The 23,500-nt window shown below is 49.2% G+C and overlaps 1 protein-coding gene across 1 annotated transcript in view; it reads right to left on the bottom strand.

The window, feature by feature from the left end:
- ZNF512B (zinc finger protein 512B) overlaps nucleotides 1-23,500 on the bottom strand; it is a 60,197-nt gene that overhangs the window by 30,378 nt on the left and 6,319 nt on the right. Inside the window, exons 2-8 of the mRNA XM_026652827.2 lie at nucleotides 19,033-19,158; nucleotides 10,309-10,388; nucleotides 8,604-8,732; nucleotides 4,173-4,345; nucleotides 3,739-3,983; nucleotides 2,939-3,010; nucleotides 682-816 (exon numbers count right to left, since the gene is read on the bottom strand). Coding sequence (XP_026508612.1) covers nucleotides 682-816; nucleotides 2,939-3,010; nucleotides 3,739-3,983; nucleotides 4,173-4,345; nucleotides 8,604-8,732; nucleotides 10,309-10,388; nucleotides 19,033-19,156 — 958 coding nt within the window. The 5' untranslated portion in view covers nucleotides 19,157-19,158. The remainder of the gene's footprint in view (nucleotides 1-681; nucleotides 817-2,938; nucleotides 3,011-3,738; nucleotides 3,984-4,172; nucleotides 4,346-8,603; nucleotides 8,733-10,308; nucleotides 10,389-19,032; nucleotides 19,159-23,500) is intronic.

Here is a 23,500-nt window from a genome sequence, read left to right on the forward strand (position 1 = left end):
CAGGGCAGATTCGAGGCTGCCTTGGGGAAGTTTTGTGATGCTTTCCCTGCACTGGCCACTGGGCAATCTCTCCTATGCAGCAGCATCACTGGGAGCTGCTGTAGTGGCTCCTATCCCTCCCTCCCTCCCTGTGGGTGGTGCAGGGGAAAATGCCAAGAGAAAGGGGTTGTGGCAAGGACATCTCACCCCGCTGTTGAATGGCCTGCTGCTAAAATGGCCCCTTAGGGCCACGTGCAGCTGGGGTAACTCAGAGCAGCCTATTGGCTGCTCTAAATTGTCGTGGGGAACTGGAACAATGGAGACCAGCCCAGGATCATGAGGGTGAAACAGCGGCATAATCTTCTCGGTCACCCTCTCCTGAGCTCTGCCAAGCACTCCTCAGCCTCGGCTTGAGATCTGGGCCTCAATGTCACTAAGACCCCGAAGTCCACATTGAGAACTGAGTCTATCGTGAATGGGAAGGTTCAAAAATAAGCTATTTCTGAGTGCTCCAAGCACCGAGACAAGTGTCAAAACATTTTCTTAACCTCTAATCATTCCTCACTCAGGCAAAATGACTTTGGTCTCTTATTATCCGAGCTCCATTAACCAAACTGTTGCTTTGTTTTTCCTCCCTCACTCTTGGGAGGTTACCACCAAGTGACCCAGTTCTCAGCAGGCCGGGGAATTCTCACGCCTCACCCGAGGATAAATGCGACACGGCCTCCCTTTTCACACCAGCTCCTGGAGGCTTCTTTTTCAGCTCATCCGTGTTGCTGGTCCCCTCCAGTTTCTTGGCTCGATGGGCCTTTGCCTTGTCCTCTGCTTTTGCCAGGCCTGTAGAAGAAGAGCAACCTTTATTAAAGACATACACCGTGAAACCGGGGCCTTGAGACAACGAGGTTTGATGGATGCTCTTCTGGTGAATGTTATCTAACTGATTCATTAGGCAAAAATCCTGCAGTCCTTTCGGCACAATGCCTACTGAAGTCCATGGGAGTTTTGCCTAAGCAGCAATGGCAGGATTTGACCCATGACTATGATATGCTGAATCACGCATGCACCTAGAATTTTGCAAACAGAAAGCAAGACACTTTTCCTGTTCCCAAAGAGTTTACAGCTTGGGAAATTCCAAGCCAAGACAGAGCACGGGACAGTCAGATAAGGGATGGAGGGTGAGGGGAGCACGCTGGGAGGGATTTCTACCTGACGCCTGATGGAGGAATTTGAAAGAGGATAATTATAATTATAATATATGGAGATATACCCATCTCCTAGAACTGGAAGGGACCCCAAAAGGTCATCAAGTCCAGCCCCCTGCCTTCACTAGCAGGACCAAGTACTGATTTTTGCCCCAGATCCCTAAGTGGTCCCCTCAAGGCTTGAACTCACAACCCTGGGTTTAGCAGGCCAATGCGCAAACCACTGAGCTATCCCTCCCCCTGCTTTTGAGACACTGGAATATTAAAGGGCTGTTTCTGCTGAGAGACGCATGCAGGGGACAGCTTTGGGGAGCTGCTCGCCAAAGGAAGCCAGAGTCCCTACTATTAAATAACGCAGTTCTGGGATCACAAATGGGATCTTTACTCCCCACAGCCTTAAAAATTTGCCATCATGAATCCTGGGACTTCATTAAACAGGCCGTGTTGTCAGACTGTGAAACTGCCTGGGAATAGGAGAGCACAGAGCAGGGCTAGCGTAAGAGTGAGTGCCAGGCACACGTGGGAACCGAAATCCCTCGGGAGACCAGGCTGCTGCCACCTGCGCTGCTGAGTGAGCTGCCGTGTTGCCAAGTCTGACTGCAAAGGCAAACACATTTGCTCCTGGTGGAAAAGGGATTAGCAGGCAGAGTTATATATACACAGAGCCAACGGCACTCGGTCCAGCTTCCCTGCTTAATCATGCCTTTGTGTCCTTTCTCCCACCTCATCTTTGCATCTTGTTCCGTGCTCGGAACAAGCGATTCCTCGCTTTTCATTCTGGTCCCTCCAGACACACTTCTTATGTGATTCTTTTGGGCCATAATCCACCGAGGAAAGGGGCCAGGATCGTGTCTTCCCCTATGGACTGTATAGTGCCAGACAAGCAGCTGATGGACCAACAAATATATAGCAATAATAACAGCTCCATCTGATGCCCCTCTGCTCTGCACATGCAAAACCTCACACTGTGTGGGCAGTTAACAGGCAGGTTACCCACCAGGGTCTGTGCAAGAAATGGAAGATACAGTTTTAAAGGCCACTTTTGAAAATCTGGCCAATAGGGACAGATATGGGTTGCAGCAAGACCTGTTTGCCCAGAATCACGTTTTGGTCCAACACCCGCAGACTGGAATTTTAGAACGCGAGTCCCGAGAGCCATGTGCATTTTTAGGCCTCTGTTTCATGCTCTTTCTGCACATGCCTGCACGGGAGGAGTTACATGTGAAAACTGAGCATTTACAAGTGCAAATGCATATTTGTGAGCACAGACGTCTGATTTGCTCAGGCAACGGCAGGAACCTCGTGTGCAAAAATGATGCAAAAATGTCCCGCGAACTCCAGGCCCCAACTGGCTGTTAAGGGCACTAGGGATCCTGTACCCAGTTGCTGACATTTGAGATGGGGAAGGAGATGAGGATGCTGGAGCATACTCGGGGTGGAGCTGCAGGTAGAATATTAAATCAAAGGCAGTATGATGCAGCCATACTTCTGGTGCGGCCCCATCCCTCCTTTTTTGGGTGGCAGGTCAGAGAAGATCATCTCAGTCATAAGCCATTCATAGGTGAAGTTTTAGGTCCCATCTTGGATACAGAGTCTAACCAATGCTTCTGTTGGAGGCTCTGCTCAGGGTGCCCTGGGTAATGAAGAGATCACAGATACCTGCCTTCACAGGAGCAGGGAGGAGGGGCAGTATTCTGGAAACACACAGTGGGAAGCTATAGGCTCTGGAATTGAAACAGGGCTGCCCCGTATGTTACCTTTCAATCCAAATGTCCCCGAGATGGACGGTTGCTCCCCAGTAAATTTCTTAGGAGTTTTCTGTTTCCTTCCTGACTCGAGAGAGAGAAAACAGAGATAAAAATTTGGTCAAATAACTGCACTGCAAGCGTGGATTTAAATACACACGGGGCAAAGGCACCTGGATGAACTCTGGATCAGGAGGTGAGCAGTAAGGGATCCAACCTTACTTTACCCTCCCCCCCGCAAGGGGCTTTACTGCCCTGAAATGAAGCAGCTCTGGATGGGACCCTCAGTCTGACTCCCTCGTAGAACACTAGAGGTGCTGTCCTTCTTTCCAGATCCCATGGCAGCTGAAAGGTCTGCTCCCGAACCCTCGGATCCCTATCATCATAAGGCAGATCTGACTGCTGAAGGCTGTAGACCAACCTGGCGTCGAGTGACTAATGGCCCCCCAGCCCCCTACGCGGTTTCTGCACCTATGGTCTCCTTAGTGCTGTGGGAGCGGAACTCCACAGCCCCACTTTCCAGCCCCAATGCAGTCCCGACCCATGTCAGTCTCAGGCACGCTCCCCTCCGACTGACTGCTCCGTGTACGTGGCTTCGATTTCTGACTGTGGTTGTGCTACGCAGCTTCACTGAGTCCTGCTCCCCGGGGGCCAGATGCACGAGTGTAAACGGAGAGCGAGGCTATGGCTTTCAACGGAGTCACCCTCCATCACACTGCTGTCCCGGAGACCGGGAGTGACTCTACCCTTCGCCCTGGGACACCGCCCACTCCAGCCTCCTGAACCAACGGAGCCCCGGGCTCTAATCTTACTGTGCTTCATCCTCTCTGGGTCCTCCTCCTGGAGGGAAGCCCGCATGCCCCCTTGCTGTTTGGGATCCTTGCAGCTCGAAGACTTGGCCGTCGGGGTAGCTGCTGCTACGGCCTCCGCTGCCCTGATCTGAAATACTTTGTTCTTCCTGCTCTCCACCAGGCACTCTCCATTCTCGGGGACCACAGTCTTCTCCACCTTGGCCTGTTTGGGATGGATGGTGGGGGAATCTGAACTCTCAGCAGCTCTAGGGCAAAGCATAGAGGGCTCATGTAAAGCGGAGTCAAGAAACCAACGCTGTTGACACCTCTTCCAACCCAACGGCCAATCGGGATTGCACCCCAGTGGCCAGTGGGAAGGGAATTGGGAGTTTTCCCCTTCTCTCTTCCCAGCCTTCCCCAAGACACTGGCAAGCAGCTAAGCCACGCGCCGGTACCTTTTCTTGCCACTGGCCTTGCCAACGGCTTTCTGCACTTTGTTTTCTGCTTTGCTAGCTGGTACCGGCCTATCCAAGTGGTTCCAGAGCCTGTGCTTTTCCAGCTGGGTTTTGGATGTGAAGGCAGCTTCGCAGTAAGAGCAAGGGTAAGTCAGCTTCTCCGAGATCGCCCCCTGCAAGAGAGCAGAGAGGTGGGAGAGGGAAAGCACCAGCCCTTTCCCTGCAAGTGCAAGAACCTTCCTGCAAACTCACACTGCCAAGACTGGGAGGTAGAAGAATCCCTTTCCACACACGCCACAGCAGGTGAGCTTTTCAAAAGCACAAGGGCCGTAGGTACCTGATCCCCATCGACTTTCAATGGGAATTGGAGGGTTATTTCTCTCTGACTCCAATGGAAATTCCAGCCAGCATTTTAAACTGGAGACAGGGAGTGCTTTAGTGAGCTACACACACCCCAGTGCATCAAAAGGGGAATCTGGTCCTTCGTGGGGATGAAAACAGAATACCTTTTTTTTAAATAAAAGCATAACAGAGATCCTAATACCGTCAGCCGCCTAAACTGCAAGCGCAAATCCTGCATTTGCACATGCAAACAGGCACAGAGACGTGCAATTGCAAGCTGGCTAGAAAGTTGGAGTTTTGTGCACAATTCAGATGGCTGCTTTTTGAGAACAGGGGGCCAGTTTATCTCAAGTTGCAGCTTTGAACTGGAGGGTGAATCCTGCAATGTGATTTCCTTTCCCATTCTCTTTGCACTCCCTCATTCCACGCAACCTGGGCTCCCCGTTAATTTAATTCTTAGGCAAAGCCCTGCCGAGGGGCCTCAGCTCTCAGCTTGCTTTAGAATTCTGACGGGGACCAGCCCATGTGGGGCTTGGATCATTTTGCTAGGGAAAAACCTGACGTTCTCAATCCGTCTTTCCCCAGACAATGGGAATCCAGGGGGATGGGGGCAGGGGTGGGGTTGCCTACGGAAGGACGCTGTTAGGTTAAAGGAAAGCGCTGCCTCTTGGCACTGAGGGATGTGTGCAGACAAGGGACGTATCAGGGGAGGCAGCATTCCTCCGGCCCGGCTGGATAGAAGGAGTTGGAGTTTAATGGATGCAAGCAGCAACTGAGCATTAGAACGCTCCGTCTCCATTAAAGAGATTAGGGGTGAAACCCTGGCCCCGGTGAAAGTACAGTAACGGCAAAACTCTCATTGACTCCAACCGGGCCAGGATTTCACCTCACGTATGTACTGGGAAGTGTCAAGAAATGCAGTATTAGATCTGCCTCTTTGTATGCAAAGGTCCCTCCTGGGAAATCAGACCCCTGTGCACTGCCTCCCCCGTTGTACATTCAAACAGGGCAACAGCAGGCTCTGGCCTGGCCCCTATATTTGGGGGAAACTATTGCCCACCTCCATGAGCAACGGAGGGCCTTAGGTTCAGCAGAACCAACGCAGCTCCGTAGCACAGGGTGGGAGAAGGCAGCGCAGGCATTGGGGAATGCATGCCAGGGCTCCGGGCCCCAGCACAGAGATGCACTGGGGGCGAGGGAGCGAATGCACATCACTGCAGATCCACCCACCATAGGCAGGCAGTGCAGCAGCCAAAGGGGTTTCTGTAGCCCTCAGGCTGGAGTACCAGCCACGGAGTGGCTTTCTTCCCTCACACATCCCCAGCACACAGTCCAGTCAGTTGGGCTAAGGGCTGGATACTGGCCTGGGCCCTCAGTGAGGCAGAGTTTCCTGTTGATTTGCACTTAGCCGGTACTAATGTAGCTTTGCACATGATCACGCAAAATTCCTCCACTTGCACAGTCTGACCTGAAGGGAACACGACAGCTGGAGAGGCTAATACATTTGATAATCCCATTTCAGGGAGTGGTTATTCCATACTTCAAAATGTTCTCTGCCCATCCTCTGAGCTACCCATGCCATGGCAGGTAAAGCAAACCTACCCCCATGTGTACAGCCCGCGCCGCCTCTTAATAAACTGCAGAACAGCAGCAGAGACTGAAATAAACAGCAACCCTCAGTGCCATAAAAGTGGGGCAGAAAATTGAGGGGAGATTGCTGATTACAGAAAGGTTTCTGCTCAGTTTTCGCTGCCTTCGAATCTCGACAAATTCACCTGTTTGGAGCCTGCCCAGAAATTCTGCACAATCCCAACTGCTCAGCTAGAAAAGGGGGAAAAAAATTCTGGGGGGTGGGGTTTGAATCAATAATAATAAGAAAAGACAACGTATTTCCTCCGCTAGCCTGTTTCAGGTTTTGAGCTGCACATGGCAGGGATTGTGCCTCCCTCTGTTTGTAAAGTGCCTGGAACAAACTGGCGCTACCGTCACATCAATCAATCAATCTTTAAAAATAACCCCCACCCACCATCTGCAAAAAACCACCTTCAAGACCACATATCACACAGGTGCTATTCACACTCCTATGTCTACCTTGTTGTGGGGACCTGGTTACATCTCACACACTGCTCCAAAAGTACATTCACCTTGCCCTCCACCGCCCTCCCTCCTTGGGTGTCCGTAAGGAACGTGGTTTTCTTTTTAGAGGGGAGGTCACATAATCCAGGTGAGCAAGTTCCTTTTGCGGGATGGTAACTCAGCCTGGATTTCTGCACCATGCACACACAGGTAGGCGTGTACCTGCACACTCACGCACAGATACTTGCACAAAAGACAACCGCAAACAAAATTAGCATCTTCCTGGATAAGGAAGAGCCTAATTAAATGAAGTTTTCGTTTCCTTTTTGAACAGCTGAGTCATTCGAACTAACCACAACCATATTTTTTCCCCCAATAGTTCAAACGGTGGCTCCACTGGGGAGGTTTTGGATTTTTTAATGTTTTAAAAGGTCCAGCTCATTTCGATTGTCATGCTCCTGACATTCATTCCCTGCCTTGAGTGCAGGGGACTGGCCTAGATGATCTGTTGAGGTCCCTTCCAATCCTGCACTTCTATGATTGAAATGAACCAACCCAGGCATTTTGGGACCTTTCCATAGATTTTTCAAGGAATATTCAAGACGTCAATATTCTGAGGAACAAGAGAGCTTTGTCTTAACTAGGAATAGTGGTGGAGTGTAGGTCAGGCTTAGCTAACACGTGCTAACAACGCCTCACCTGAATGTGAGCTTTTTCCTAGGGTATATGCAAGGTCAGGGGTGCTGGAACAATGTGTATAGTGGGGATGCCGAGAGCCATTGAACCAAACTATAAACCCTGCATATGATGGAAACCACTTCAAGCCGGGGGTGCAACAGCACCCCCAGTCCCAGCACCTATGTGTGTGATTTAACAGGTCAAGTGGTAGCCCTGATTAGGTTATAGCTCAAGCAGTTAAATCAGTCTAACGGTGTCACCTTGCACATACACTAGGAAAAAGGTTAAGTTCAGATCAGACTTAACCGCATAAGCCCCCCAGGTTCCCCGGGTGCATACTCGCATTGCTAGCTCATGGTGTAGCCCGCCTTGCTGCACCCTCACTGATACTTCTAGCAAGCTAGCTAGAGCACGGCTAGCGCATGTGTCGCGGGGCTATGTCTACCCAGCATTTGGGAGCGAGCGGGCGCGGGGGGGGGTCGACAGACATGGCATTTGCGCTCTAACAATAGCTGTGCAGACAGCGCTTTGAAGTCGCAGCTCAGGCCAGAGTCCAGGCTCTGAAGCCCACCCTCGTCCCTACCTTCAGAGCCCGCGCTCCTGCCCAAGCCACAGCTTCAAGTGTGGTCGCACTAGCACGAGCCCCACTAAACCAAGTCTGTCGACCTGGGCTGGAAAGCTCATTCCAAACTGCTGTGTAGACACAGCCTCTGAGTTCTTCTTGAGATCTGCCCAATAATCCAAGCCAGCCAATTACACAGCTTTGGTGGTCATGAAACCACCGGCATGCAACAGACTGGTGCTCACTAACACCACGCCACCAAATGGAAAGCATCCTGGAGAAACCCATTCCCATAGCATGTGATGAATGAGGGGAAGAGGTGCAGTAGAATCATAGAATATCAGGGTTGGAAGGGACCTCAGGAGGTCATCTAGTCCAATCCCCTGCTCAAAGCAGGACCAATCCCCAGACCGATTTTTGCCCCAGATCCCTAAATGGACCCCTCAAGGATTGAACTCACAGCTCTAGGTTTAGCAGGCCAATGCTCAAACCACTGAGCTATCCCTCCCCCCAGAGCAGTACTGCTCAGCTTTCCCTTCCAGCCAGATGTCAGATGGCACTGCACACGGGCGGATGGTTCGAGGAGGGATGGGGATAAAATATTGACTCAGTATGACGGTGCCTGCAAAAACTTGAGAGACCCAGGCAGTTTAGCCCTACTGCTGAGAAATCGTCCAGACGTGGGTGTTGTGCTGGAAGCGAAGGGGAACACTGAAAATTATACACACAAGAACGGATCGTCAAAATGAAACACAAACCTCCATCCTCCTTACCCCTTGGCAGCGCTGATAATGGTACTTCAGGCCGTAAATACTGGGGAACTCCAGCCAGCAGCCTGAATTGGGGCACTTCACCCTGGAATGGGCCTTGAACTCATCTTTCCACTGGTTCATCAGGGGCAGCTGAGAAAGGGAGACATGGTGACATGCAGCGGAATACACACCTTCCAGCATCCCGTGAACACAACACACGCTGGGGCGAACATTTCAGAAGGGCAGGCCCAGCATGTACTCAGAATGAACTACTTGTACCTGTCACCACCTGCTTTCCACCCTCAGTCAGGTACATGCACTCAGGTTCGCTTCAACTGGGGATGCAATCACGCACGCATACATTGCACCTTTTGCAAAAGGGAAGCAGCCCATCTCTCGCTGTGTTTCCCAGGTGACTAAAGTACATTCTAGCCCAGCCCCGTAAATCTCACCAAAAGTCGCCTCAGTGATTTAACCACCCCACATTTCATCTAGTCAGCAAATCACGCCGCACCCTAGTCTAATGACAACCTGTTCCGTATGTTGTCCACGCTACAGGGCTGAAATTAAATTGTACAATTCCCCAGGGAACAACTCACACCTTACTACGCGCCACCTGATAATTAAACCAGCTCTGACACCCCCATGATGAATACGCCAGATCTCTAACTTGCCTAATGGAAAGCACCGTCTTTACATGCAAAAGCCTATTCAAGTGACTCGTGATGCTGAGTGTCCAACTGGAGACACCGTGAAGAAGCCCAGTTCTCCGAAAGTGCTGAGCAACTACACAGGTGTCTCAAGCGTGGCTCCCAACCTGCCAGTCACTTGTTGGAACCTGGACCGCATCTATTTTTCAAGTAATGCCAATGAGTTATTCCAATCCCACCCATCAAACACCACCCCCTTTGGCCACCCTACTGAAGAAACCACACTGTGGATCATGCCAGTGGTTAAGCCGTACTTTATAGATAATCCCCATAAATAAACCTTAGCTCACATCATCCTGTCACCCATGTCACTCCCGTAAGCACATCACACTTGGCATCAAATTGTTCAAAGGGGACGCACCCAGCTGTGCAGACAGACGTGTGCGCAAACACAGCTTCGTTAGCACATGTGACAGCAGGGCCAGCCTGAGCAAAAACGCTTCCAAAGGGGCAGCCGGATGGCTGATCTGTGTCAACAAACACTTGCGCTGTCTGGTTTTTAAAACCAGCATCCCTAGGTCCTGCTCCTGAGAGGTGCTGAGTCCAGTGGGCACCCAGCACCCTGCAGGTCAGTCCCACATTGCACCGTCCACCATCACAGAGCTTGAGTGATGTCGCCCCTAGCTCGAAGGGCTGCCGGAAGGACTCGGACTGGCACCTGAGCCGCTAAGCCAGACTGCAAAGCAGCCTCATGCTGGAAGGGGGAGTTGCTTTGAATGAGGCTGGTTGTTCTCGCTCCCCTTCTCCCGGGCAGACACACACACAGGCTCTGTAACAGCATCTCCCCCAGATTCCTTCACAGTCAGTGGAATTAAACTGGCTGATCAGGAACACCACCTGGGCATCTGGTGCTGGCCCTGCCCCACCTCAGACCCTGAGGGGTTGGGTTGGGCTTTTTACTAACGACTTTGCAGGGGGCTGGACAGGATGAGGAAGAGAGAACGGGAAGGAGAGGCTCAGACAGAGAGAGACGGGGGAAGAGGGGGATCAGGACACCAATGGATTTGGATTCTTACAGGAATGTCTTTCAGCACCTGGTTTTCTGCCTTAGGTCTCCCTTTCTTCTTGCCTTCTGTTTTGTCGCTGGTTGCGTTTCCTGCAAACAAACACAGAACATGTGGCCCACAGCTACCCAGCCAGCAAGTCGAGACCTTGATTTCTGTCGTTGCACTAGACTCCTCCTGCCTATTAACCGGCACAGATAGCCCACCATTTCCTGACCCTCCCTCCTGACTGTGCCGTGACTGTAGGGTGACCAGATGTCCTGATTTTATAAGGACAGTCCCGATTTTTGGGGCTTTTTCTGATGCAGGTACCTTTTACCCCCCACCTCCTGTCCCGATTTTTCACACTTGCTGTCTGGTCACCCTACGTGACTGTCCAAACTTCACACCACCACGATTCAGCCTGGATCTAAGCCAGGGTTAGAGCCAACCTCAGTGCAGGCCAGCAGCCAAACTCCGAGGGCGGGAATTTCAAAACCCTCAGCTCTGGGCTCGCTCTGCTCCCGTTTAACCCATTGACTTCAGCGGGAGGAGAGCCGGGCCGAAGTGGAGTGCTCCGGAAATCCCTACCCGACTCGTCCGTTTCTTTTTGTCTTCAACAATAAACAGGCTTGGGCTGGAAAAAGGGGCCAAACCCTGATGCCAGGGAAGGGAACCGGGGGCAAAGCTCCAACAACAGGACCGAGTAGCCCGAGCCAGGCTGGAAAACATAGGAATTGTCCCACCCCACCTTAATGCTGTAGAGCTCCGCTGCACTCCCACTCTGCCTGCACAATGGCTCCCAGCAATGGACAGCGACGTGGCGATTACAGGTGTGCTTAGAGTGGAAGCATTATGGCAGAGGAGGTGAGGGCTAGGAGGAGATGGCACGGGTAGGGGAGAGTGACGGGTTATGGCTATGGAGCTGATCCTGGGGAGTTGCAGAGACTGGAGGTGAGGCAGTAAGGCCAGGAAGAAGGAACAGACGATGGAGGAAAAGGATGGGGCCTAAAGAGAGACTACATGCCGCACATCACCTCTGTGAGGCTGTTTAGGGGGGAAGTTCACCCCTCTCCTGGGGGGCCAGCATGCAGCCTGTGAAGTGCTTACATCCTATCCTGAGGGCCTTGTACTCGGCCGACCCTCAGCCTGGTCTCAAGCCGTAGCAGCTTTGAGGCTCTTGCCCCTCGGTTCCCTACATGAGCCCTCACTCCCAGGCAATCCTTACTGGTCCCAGCGGGAGTCCAGCTCACTCTTGGGGTCTTTTCAGAGCCCTATTTGCAGTGACCTCGTCTCTAGCTCCTGGCGGCGCTTCCCAAGACCCACCTCCGGGGCCTTCGCTCACACCCAGCTTGTAGGATCAGCCTGCCCTAAACAGGGGGGCTGAAGGAAAAGGTTCGCAACTGCCTCAGGCTGAGTTACTGGAGCTCACTAGCAATCCCTGGGGAAACACCCCCCACTCCCCCTGTGGCCAGTGTCCCCCTCATAAGCTCCACTTCTCCATGGGGAGCTGGGAGCACGTTCTAGGTGTGTGCCTAATGGGCACTGCCTAAATGCAGGAACGCGCAGACAGACGGGGCACGTTCCAGCACCGGCCTAAATGGGACGATCATGATGTCTAGCCCTTGTTCTGGCTCCATTGTCCAGGGATGAATTGCACTGGAGCTGAATGAATAATTGATGGTTTGGGTCTGTCGACCCAAAACAATCCCCCCCCCACATTTTTTTAGTATAGTTTTCCACGTTATTTTCCCCCTTTTCGTTTTTTAAAAAGCAAATCGAGCTACATTTCTAAACGAAACGTCGTTCTGAAAAGGAAAGTTGACATTTTCATTTTGAAAATATCGACGTGAAATGTTTCAACGTTAAAAAAAGTCATTTTTTGCGGCCAAAACTATTCATCGCATTCGACCTAAATTCGTGAATAGTTTTGGTCAGGCCGAAACTGCATTTTTTTTTACCAAATAAACGATTTGTCCGAAAAATTTCACCAGTTCTAAAACTCATCCCATGTGAACTAAGATTGGATTATCACAGTTTTTCTGCTATCAGACTTGCTGAATACATCAACAGCAGCAAGGTACCTACCCAAATGACCCTGGTTTGCAGAGTCCATCTGCCAAGCTGCTGTCCCACAGGGCTGTATTTTCATAAAACATCCACTAGCATCCTGCATTACAGCCAGCATAATGGACCCTTAAAATATAACCTTAATCAACAGCGCTAATCCTCTGAAAATTCCACTAGGTCGAGCTCCTTTGGTATCCAATGACCTGGGTTGTTCTGCCGACTCCTGCACCAGTGTCCCAATGTAACTTCCTATCATTTCAAGCAGGATTGACGCTCTCCTTTCTAATTTCATACAACCCCCCTTGAAAACAAAAACAGAGCGAACCTAACCCTACTCAGCAGCAGAGTCTTATTGTCATGGGCCTGCCAGAATCAGAAGCTCAGAACCCTTCTGAACGGTGGAGAATGACAACATGTACTTACATATCACAGTGCTGAGCACTAGATGACTGCTTATGTCCTAACATTATGGTCTCCAGCTAGCAGCCAGGAGGCCTTCCCAGCACTACCCCAGTTTTACACTGAAATCAATGGAGCTACTCTAGGATAAGACAGGAGTAGTGCCGCAGAGCATCAGCGTCACCAAAGCAGGGTGGAGTTCTGCCCTTCCTCTTCCACTGCAGATTGTCAGTGTCCCGGTTGGGCTCTTGGTGCATCAAAGATTTTTTGGGGGTCTACTCCATACCCCACGGATGGGGCAATTACATACTTAGATTCCTCATGAACACGGAGGACAAGACTACCCCCGTGCTGTTCTCCTGGCCTATCACATTAGCTAACAGCACAGATGGGAGTTCCTTGCAAGAGGAAGGGGGCAGTTTTCTTCTCCTCCTCGCCTGCCTCTGAAGATTTTGGGATCCTAACACAGGACACGCCAGGAACATCCTCTAGGATGAAGAGGCACGGCCCTGCAAAAGTCCGCAAAGGAGACAGTTTTGCTGACATCCTTCCAATCTGTGGTCAGTGCTGCTTATTTTGCAAATAGGAGCTTTTGGAGTCGACTGAAGTATTTATTTACTGGCAAGGAATCAGAAGAGCCTCCAGTCATACTCTAAAGCCCTGGTCGAGTTTCCCTCGCGTCATCACCGAACAGGCTGGGTGAGTCCGGGTGAGCTACTGCACCCACAAAACCACTGGCTGTTGGTTTTGTTATCAATACAGTTGCTGACATGGCAGATTGAGTTTTAGGGGGCCTTAAATACGTACCTTAGAGGCGTTGGCCTTGTGCCTGAGGTGGTGGGTACGAATGCACCACAAAACATGACCTCATTGTGCCTTTCTGGTATCGCAATCTCTCTCTCTAGTCTAACTTCCAGTTCAGGAATCTCCGGTTAAAAACATCATTTTGTTTCATTTAATATAGCGTCAGGTACAGGAATGGTCTAGTGCAAGATGGCAGAAGCAACTAAGAGTGACAAAAAATAGCAAATGCCTGTTTTTCAGTTATATTAAAGGACATATTAGTGATTTTTATTACATTTTCCATGTGCCCATTTCTTTGACTGCTAGCATTCTCCCTCTGTTCCTGCTTCCTCCATCTACTCAGGGTATAGTTTAAAGCAAGCATTCAAAAATCATAAGTCAGGGTCCCAAAGTTATGAGATCGACTTTAAAAATAATACATTTTTGGGTTGGGAGTGGGGGTTATTTGCTTTCTGGTGTCTGAGACTTAAGGGGTCACATTTGTCCATAACTATGAAGTCTAAATCTTACGTTTGCTTTTTAAATGAAAGCTGCAATTCTCATTTAATAACATGACTCCAGGAGCTGGGGCTCTAAGAAAATTACTGTGAGAGTTGTGCTAAAATATGATCCTAGATATGATCCATATTGCTTGGCACAGGCTTATCTACTGATTTCAATGGTAGATGAGGGTGCTCAGCCCTTCTGAAAAGCCAGCCTCCAGGTTTTTAAAAATTTGGCAACCACAATGGAAACATCCAAATTAGAAGCCACTTTTGAAAATGCAGAAAAAACATGAATAGTGGAAACAAATTCTTAACGTTTTCCGTAACTAAATTAGACCTTATTTGCAGCTGTACTGTAAAGGTGCAAATATCCGCAATCATGGTATAAAAACTTCAAAAGACTTTGGGACCAAATTGTCAAAACCGGGCCTCTTTGTGTGCATGCGCAACTCTGCCTGCACTACCACTCGCATGCACAATTTTTGGCACACGGCTGCTAAACTAAGAACGCTGACACATACCAACTCCAAGCCAAACACAAACGGGTTCTGAGCTTGTCAATCTTATCATTTGTATGAGCTAGTGGGAGTGTGCAAAAAAGTGTACAGGCCCCCAGAAGTGAAACCATCCCCCCTCCAGAGGGCCAGGACAAAGCCTGTCCCATTTAAGCGTTTCGTTGAGGGCTTAATTGCAACTTAAGTGGTGCACAGAGTGAATTTAACCCAAAGGCAGGTTGAAAAGATGTCCCTCTGCAATATCCGGAATAGGCCAGTAGAAACAGTAAGCAGTAAATTGAAGATTCAGGCGTAGATGCGGAGGGTTTAATTAAAGGAGGAAAAAAACCAGTGCTAGTAAATGCTCCATCTGAAGAGGAAACAAAAACAGCTTGTGGAGAACAATTTACATTTACAAAAAAAACACCAACAGAAAAATCAAACAAAAAACAACCCAAGAATAAACTCTGCAAACTCACATGCTGTACTGCCAGAGAAGTCAAAGATTCCGGCTCAGAATCTGGCTCTAATTTAGAAGCTAGATCTGTGGGGTTTTTTCTTTTTCTTTTTTTGGAACAACTGTTACAAGTTAGATGAAAGGCTACCGGGCTACCTACAAAACTTTCCCTCAGAATAACCTGACTCTCAAGTTTTATGCTGTATGCTCCAAATACCCTGGGGCAAAGAGGCATCTAGGAAATAAGACTGTTGAGTATTTTATTTCTAGTCCCTTAAAGTCATACCAGCTGTTCTGCTCAGCTTTGACAGCCACGAACCCATCGTCCCGCTGATCCGTAACCATGTGTGTGTAATATGTGGCTTTTAGTCTATGGCACAGTTATAACCCTTACGGAATATAAAATAACTGCTGAAAGCTGAGCTCTCTGCCTTATACAGCCACATATCTGACCCCCCCGTAAGGAAACCTCATTGCTCCAGTGCAGCTCCCATAGCTGCAATATAACAGAATGATTCATTCTAGCGGTCAGAGCAATCAGGAGCCAGCTGGTGTGACAGTGGGGACCGGAGCCCATTAAACCAGGTTAGTTCACAGCCATGTATTTGCTGCTGTTTATGCCATTCAGCCCCACACTTTACAAACAGCCTCGCAAAACTGTCATGAAGACACACCCATGCAGATGGAAACTCTGCCTGCCCTTCCCCTGCCAGGATGATTGAGCATAATGAAAAAAGAAATGAATGCTAGGCACTTGCCCATCAAAAACAATTACTAGCCCTGATTAAGTGGGTTAATAGAATTTTGCATGGTTGCTTTGAAATCATCTTAGTTCTGGAGTAAGGTTTGCAGGTCCCCTTTCAAAACCATTACCAAAGTTCCGTTAAGAGTTTTCCACTTATTAGAAATTCTGTTTGTTGGTTACATATTTTTCTTTGCCTCCTGGATTCTGAGACTGTAAGGTGCACACAGGTAATAGTTTCAAGATTTTCTATGCAACCATGAGGGCTAGAAACTTTACTTTATTGTAAGTGAAAGCTGAGCTTCTCACATGACTCCAGGAGCTGGGACTTTAAGACCAACACCCAATATTGCAAGACTCACAGTAAAACAGCAAGAGTTGGCAACCCTGCAACTTCACTGTTCTCCCCTGTCAGGAGGAACAGTCCTTTCTGAAAAATATCTGTTACTTTTCCACTTTGTCCCTCCGAAACACTCTGCCAGTTCAAAATATTCCAACGCAGCAAGAACAGCGTGCCCCTGTTTTTCTATGTAGTTCCCCAAGAAAAGAAGCAGGCCAGTGGGGAGCCTGGCATGTTTGGAATGGTTGGTGACAGTTGATCCTCTCTATATTTTTAAAAACTTTTAAAGACTTTAAAAACTTTTTTTTTTTTAAATTTAATTCCTTGTTCATCCATTTCCAGCACTGTCAGAGATGCAAATTGCTTCTTCGTCAGGGATGAAGAAGAGGGAGCAATTGGAGGCCTAGTCCACAGGAATAGAAAATATATCGCTTTTTTCCCCAACATCTGGGCTCACAGCTACCCATCTGCACCACCTGCTAGTTCCACAGCACAGCTGCAGGGAAGCCAGCTGTGGTTAGTGTGGCGGGATTATGTACTGTATTGGCATGCCGTGCACAGCTCAACGCTGCTGGTGTTAAACCCAGATTGTTTATAGTCATGTACAAGGGAGGTGCCTTGCTCCTCCATTCCCGCAGCTGTGAAGAGAAATGCAAAGTGTACATCTTCTAAAAAGTTGAGAGACAGGGTCAAACCCTGTACCTTTAAGGCACACGGAATTCTGTGCAGATTCTCTAGGTATCCAAAGCCCCTCATGGTCAAGACCAAAGCCACAGCATGAAAACCATGCTCCCCTTGAAACGGATCCCAGAACAGACAGGCTGGGCACGGGCTTTGGAACGACTGCAAGCCAGAGAGCGCCAGCAAAGCTATTACTGCAGAGGCAACTTCTCCCTGGATCTGCACAAAGCTTAATTTCACACCTGTGAAATTAACCTTGTTAGGAGCTAACACCCCACAGAACTCTCCCACCAGCGGGAATAATTAAAAGTTTTCGCTCCGTCACATTCATTTAAACCGCGAAGTTGAGGAATTAAAAATGGAGGGTGTTTTTATTTTATTTTAAAGACACTGACAAGAGCTGATACAGCAAAAACCAAAAAAGCCTTTAGTTCACTCTACTTAGCTCTGAGTAACACCACTCGGATAGCAATTATATGTCCATAATTAATTATTTTCTACCTCGCTGCAGCTACAAGCACTTGTGAGTGCTCAGACAATTGGGCTGCCCGTCGGAGCGTCTCTGACACCTAGTTTTGGGGTGGGATGGATGCTGACCTGTGGAATGGAATGTCTCATTCTTTACCCCAAGGGTGCCTTTCATCTCAGTTTAAGAAGAGTTCTCAAACTTTTTCAGAGCCTGGACCCCTGTTTAATCCAGAGAGTGTCTCGTGAACACTCCCCTGCACGTGTACGGTCAGGGGAGTCACCTCCCGTCCCACTGGTGATTTAATAACGTCCCTGTAGCAACTACGGCAATTGCCTACAAGGAAAAGTAACACTTAGGCCAAGATTTTACCAAGTGACCATTGATTTTGGGGCCCAACTTGAGACATCTTAAAGGGGCCTGATTTTCATAATGTGATGAGTACCCATCCTAGGGCCCTTTAAAGTGTCTCAAATTGGGCACCTAAAATCACTGGAAAGGGCCAGCTTCATGTAAGCAGCCAGTTTTCCAACATAAGAACAGCCATCCTGGGTCAGACCAAAGGTCCATCTAGCCCAGCATCTTGTCTTCCGACAGTGGCCAATGCCAGGTGCTTCAGAGGGAACTTCCTCAATGAGTGACTGTTCATCATCGCCACATGATTCATGTGGCCTCCACCAGCCATCAGCATAGGCAAAGTCCCCATTCTGTGCATCACCACCGTGGCCCACGGGACAAAGCCAGATTAGCCAACAACGACTTCCACTAGGAAAAAAGAGCCATCTTCGGGCGCCTGCATTCTCAACATGGAGCAAAAGCACCAACAAACTTCAGCCCAGTAGATCACCCACTTGGCTGAACTTTCTAATAGCCTTTCCTGGAAAGAGACGGGGACATCAGCGAATGCGCCGCTCCATTCTGCCAGCCGGGGGAGGAGAGTTTCAGGCTCTTCTGTAGACTGGCACAAACTATCCATGTGACAAATCTCATTACAAATAAATAAATAATAATAAAAAGAATTACTCGCCATCAGGACCAAGAATTCACATAAACGAGAGTGCTGTATCCAGACTGCCTAGAGGCACGGTCCTGGCCATCCGAATGAGCTGCACTGTGGGGATGACAGAGACTTCCCTTATGTTGATGGATGGCGGAGGCCATGTGAGTCACGCAGTGCTGATGAAAGGTCACTTAATGGGGAGGATGAGCTTCCTGACTGGGTCTTGCCCAGCCAGGGCATTCAGCCCAAGACGGCAAGCTGCAGCAAAGTAACTCAAACTTATGGCAGGTTTATAGGTCCCTGGATAGAAAATCAACTTTCACCGGAATGACAACCTTTAGCAAACAAATCCCATTGGCCTCACACATTCACAAACCCAGCATTCTGGGCGGGTGACAAATGAGACCCAAGGCGCAATAGACTAGATAGACAGAGAGCATTCAGGAGGTCTGCTTCCCTACCTCTCAACTGCCCCTCGTTTCAAGCCACATCATTCACTTCCGTCCCCAATTTCCCTACGTTCTATACAGATCTAGGGACCCCTCGCTTTACTGCAGAAAAGCATTTACATCAGCAATAGAGATGAAACTGAGGCAGCAGAATGGGTCACGCTACCTAACCGAATCCTCTAGCATTTTCCCAGGTCTGCATGTAAAATGTGTGTCCCTCAGTCTGGATCTTTGCTTCACACGCAGGCTTTGGCAGGCTGAGCGGTATGTCCCCTTCCCCTTGGTTTGGAAGGTGACGGTTCCAAGACCTACCCTGTGCCCTGTCTCCTCCACCCCCTTAGCTTTGAGAAAAGAAAACCCAATTTCTTACCCAGCTTGGGGGGCTCAGGGGTCGGATTTACCCTCATCTCTGTCCTGCTGCCTTCTTTGCTTGTGCTGGTTTTGCTGGACCCTGCAGCTCTCCTTCCACCTCTGAAGGAATATGGATCCGCCATCTCTAGAACGAGCAGAAGACACATGTTAAAAACACACAAACCCTCTGCCTCAGAGAAAGCACACGCTACAAGCAAGAATGGCGTCTAGGGTGGAAAAAATATTAAACAGGACTAAATGTTCTCATTTAACAAAGAAGCGGGGTATATTTGCAAATATTTGTTTTATGGTTGCGTGATACTATAGATATGGTTGAGGAGCTGCTTTCATTATAAACCCGTTTCCTCTACGCATACAAGAGCAAAGACTTTATTAGAAATGACGGGCTGGATTCCTACAGAGAAACAACGAACAAACGGCTTTTTCTTCTTTGCTTATTTCTCTGCTTTCGTTAGAAGACAACAAAAGAAAAGAAAAAGTGAGTTTTAATTAACAGATCCCGTGATAAATTTCCAATTTGCGTTATGAATGGCAAACTCGTCTAAACTGAGAATTGTTAACGTTATCTAGATCCCCCGGGTTAATAATTCAGTTTGGCTTCTCTGTAAATAATGAACATCAAAAATGATCCCGAGAAGCCCGATCTCGCTTCCGTGGAAGCCGACAGCAAAACTCCATCAACTTCAATGGCGGCAGGAAGAGTCTTCGGGATTGCTGGCTGTTACAGTTCCAGCCCGAGTGGGAGTATTTTCAAACACGCTGTAAAAACATCACAATAAAATGAACGGAGGGAGGGAGGGGTTAAAACAAGTGGCACGAACACATGGTGTAGACTTCTATCCACTAGGCCACCCATGCAGCAGAGACGACGGGGTCCTCCGGAAGTCATTAGCTGCAGAGGTCTTTATTGCTTTTATAGCTTGGAAGCCTCTTAAAGCATGTAATGAATCTGCTAGTGTTGAGGAACTGGTGATTTTAGGGCAGCATGGGGCAGGTGTATCTAAGGGCTGGCCTGGAGAGGCAAACAGCGTCTCTATAATTAGCTACATTGTGGAGACAAAGTCGATGGGAGTCAATTGAAGCATAGCTCTTTCCCATTAGCCCAGCCTCTGTTGTAAAGGATGATTAAACAGACTATGCCAAATCCATCCCTGGTGTCAGTCAGCTGAAATCAATGGGGCTGAACGAGGGATGAATTTGGCTCATCTGTTTGCAATGGCAGTTTGTTCCTCTAATGCACAAGTCAATTTCCGATTGGGATCTGAGTGAGAAGGCCAGATTAATCTCCCTGAGGACCCGAGGGCTTGACCCTGCCTCTTTTACTCAGGTGAATAAAGGTTGCATAGTTGGTCCTCAGTTCAAATAAACGGGCTGTGCAGGGTTGAAACGGCAATTCCATAACGCACAGACGTGGCCAAGTGCTGTAACTCGGGCTCTCAACCTTTCCAGACGACTGTCCCCCTTTCACGAGTCTGATTTGTCTTGCGTACCTCCAAGTTTCACCTAATTTCAAAGCTCCTTGCTTACAAAATCAGACATAAAAATACAAAAGTGTCACAGCACGCTAGTACTGAACAATTGCTGACTTTCTCTTTTTTACCATATGATTATAAATAAATCGATTGGAATATAAATATCGTACTTACATTTCAGTGTGTCGTATATAGAGCAGTATAAACCAGTCATTGTCTGTATGGAATTTTAGTTTGTACTGACTTCGCTAGTGCTTTTTATGTAGCCTGTTGTAAAACTAGGCAAATATCTAGATGAGTTGATGTACCCCCTGGGAGACCTCTGCAAAATAGGCCTATGCACAGAGCCCAACCTGCCTGGCTCTGTGGCCAACTCACCCCTACTGTGTGGCCATGGGAAAGTTATTTAAACTCTCAATTTCCCAAGCTACAAGACAAGGATGCTAATATTTACCCACTGTCCAGGAGCAGGGGGAGGATTGATTAGCTAATGTTTGTAGAGTGCTCTGATGAGGCTAGGTACTGTTATTAGAAGGGGTGTGTTTGTTTGTGTGTGTGTGTGTGTGTGTGTGTGTGTGTGTGCGCGTGCCATCAGCTAGTGGGCAAATATTTTGTTCTCTCGATGGACATCACACTCCAAATGTTTCCTGGTTTGTGTTGTTTATTGTAGGGTTGCTTGTTTGTATTTACTATTTACTTATGCTTAGGTATTTGTTTTGCTCTTGGGTTTACTTGGGCAAGCTGCTCCTTTGTACTTATTGGGCCCAACTCTACCCTCAATTACACACGTCTACACCAGGAGTCCACTGAAGTCACTGGAGTGATACCAGAATCAGACCCACTGTGCACGTCACAGTTTTGTAAATAACAGCACCTAGCTCTTATCTTCAGTAGATCGCAAAGCTCTTTACAAAGGAGGCATCATTAGCCCCATTTTACAGATGGGGAAACTGAGGCACAGTGGGGTGACGTGATTTGCCTAAGGTCACCCCAGCAGGCCAGTTGCAGAGCCAGGACGAGAACGCGCATCGCTCCTGAGTCTCAATCCAGTGTTCTATCCACTAGGCCGCACTCTTGCCTAGAGACCTTTAACTACAAGCACCTACAAATTCAGACGTGCTTTTGCGGTTATTATTCATACTCTGCAAGTCTGCATTGCTGTGAAATTAAACATCTGTCTAGCCCTGTAAATGCAGATGGTCCTTTACAGAACCCATGCTCCCTGCCCCCCAGAGCTTACAGTCCAAACAGGCCAAGCCAAAGATGGGGCACATGTTCAGGAGAGGAAGGGATGCTCAGTGATCCCCAAACACCATAGCACCCATGTGTCTTATCCCCTGGCTCCTGGCACACATACCAGTCTCCCACCTCCATCTCTAAATCCTCAACACCCCTCCATGCCTAACTGCTGCCTGCTCTGGTCCCCAACCAGCCTGTAGAAGCTGGGGCACCTGTGAGGAGTGGGGCATTTGTGGGGAGGTGCCACATTCACCCTTATTCTGCAGCAGCAGGGCTCCCATCAGAGTCTTGCTCCCATGGTCCCTGAGTGGCCCCCTTCCGGTGGGAGGGAGAGGTTCAGAGCAGGGAGGGGAAGGTCACAAAGGCTCAGCGTTACCTGATGTGGGGAAACCCCCTGGATCTGAAAGGGCCAGATGCCAAGGACAGCAGCCCTCTCCCTGAGCCCACCTAGCCACATCCCCACACAGCTCCACACACCAGCAGCTTCCACAGAGCTGCGGGAGGGGGAGGGAGGGAGGGAGGCTGCTGGGGCTCCCTCTGACAAAGCGTCCCCACGTAGCAGCGACGCGCAGTTTCCCCTCCTCTGCAGGATTCCTCTCTGAGCAGGACGCGGCTTTGAATTAGGACCGAATCCCATGTCTTTATCAGCACTAGACTCCCTATCCGCACTTCCCCTCCTTGGCCCCGACAACCCTGCAGCTTCGCCGAGCTGAACAGCCACGGATGGCTCTTTCACCCCGGTGTGTCGTTCCTGGAGCCCCGGATGCAACAGCCTGGCCTGAGGCCTGCAGGAGGTCAGACTAGATGACCATAATGGTCCCCCTTGCCCTTAAGATCTATGAATCGATGACTGTGCATATGTTGAAGGTGCAACCCATTACGCTCATTCATTCAGTCCAGCGGCACAGCTAAGGAACGGCAAAGTCAGCTCTGGTTTGTTCTCCAGTTAATATGGAGATATACCTATCTCATAGAGCTGGAAGGGACCTTGAGTCCAGTCCTCTGCCTTCACAGCAGGACCAAGTCCTGTCCCTGACGGATTTTTTGCCCCAAATCCCTAAATGGCCCCCTCAAGGATTGAACTCACAACTCTGGGTTTAGCCAGCCAATGCTCAAGCCACTGAGCTATCCCTCCCTCCAAACAATTAAACAGATTGGATGTTTCACCTCGGAACTTCCTACAAAATTCCTTTCTTTGCATCAGTTTGCCTTAACTCGATTAACAAGAATCTACACGATGCTGGCCCTAATTACACACCAATAGACACACAGCTCAGCAAACCCAACTGGCCCATCTGAGCTGCCACAGCTCCCCCGCAGTTACGCGAAAAGAATGTTCATTGGTCTGCTCATCATGTGCTAAGGCCTCAACCCAAGTCCCATCCCAAGAAACAGCAAAGGTCTAGGGACCAGGATCATTTGGAATTCAGCTTGCGTGTAGGCACCTGCCCTTGCTGCTGCATGGGCCTCGTGGCGAGAGCATGAGACTGGGATTCAAGAGGTCTAGTCCCAACTCTGCTATTGGCCCGCTGGGTGACCCTGGGCAAGTCACTTTCCCTCACTGTGTGTCTGTTTCTCCAGAGATGACAACGATAACGGCCTTCTTTATCCAGGGCTTTGAGATCTACCGGTGAAATGCACTACAGGAGTGGGGGGAGGGATAGCTCAGTGGTTTGAGCATTAGCCTGTTAAACTCAGGGTTGTGAGCTCAGTCCTTAAGGGGGCCACTTAGGGATCTGGGGCAAAATCAGTACT

This window comes from Terrapene carolina, unplaced genomic scaffold (genome assembly GCF_002925995.2).
Source record: "Terrapene carolina triunguis isolate 2854851 unplaced genomic scaffold, T_m_triunguis-2.0 Scaffold130, whole genome shotgun sequence".
In the NCBI taxonomy this organism is placed as follows: Eukaryota; Metazoa; Chordata; order Testudines; family Emydidae; genus Terrapene; species Terrapene triunguis.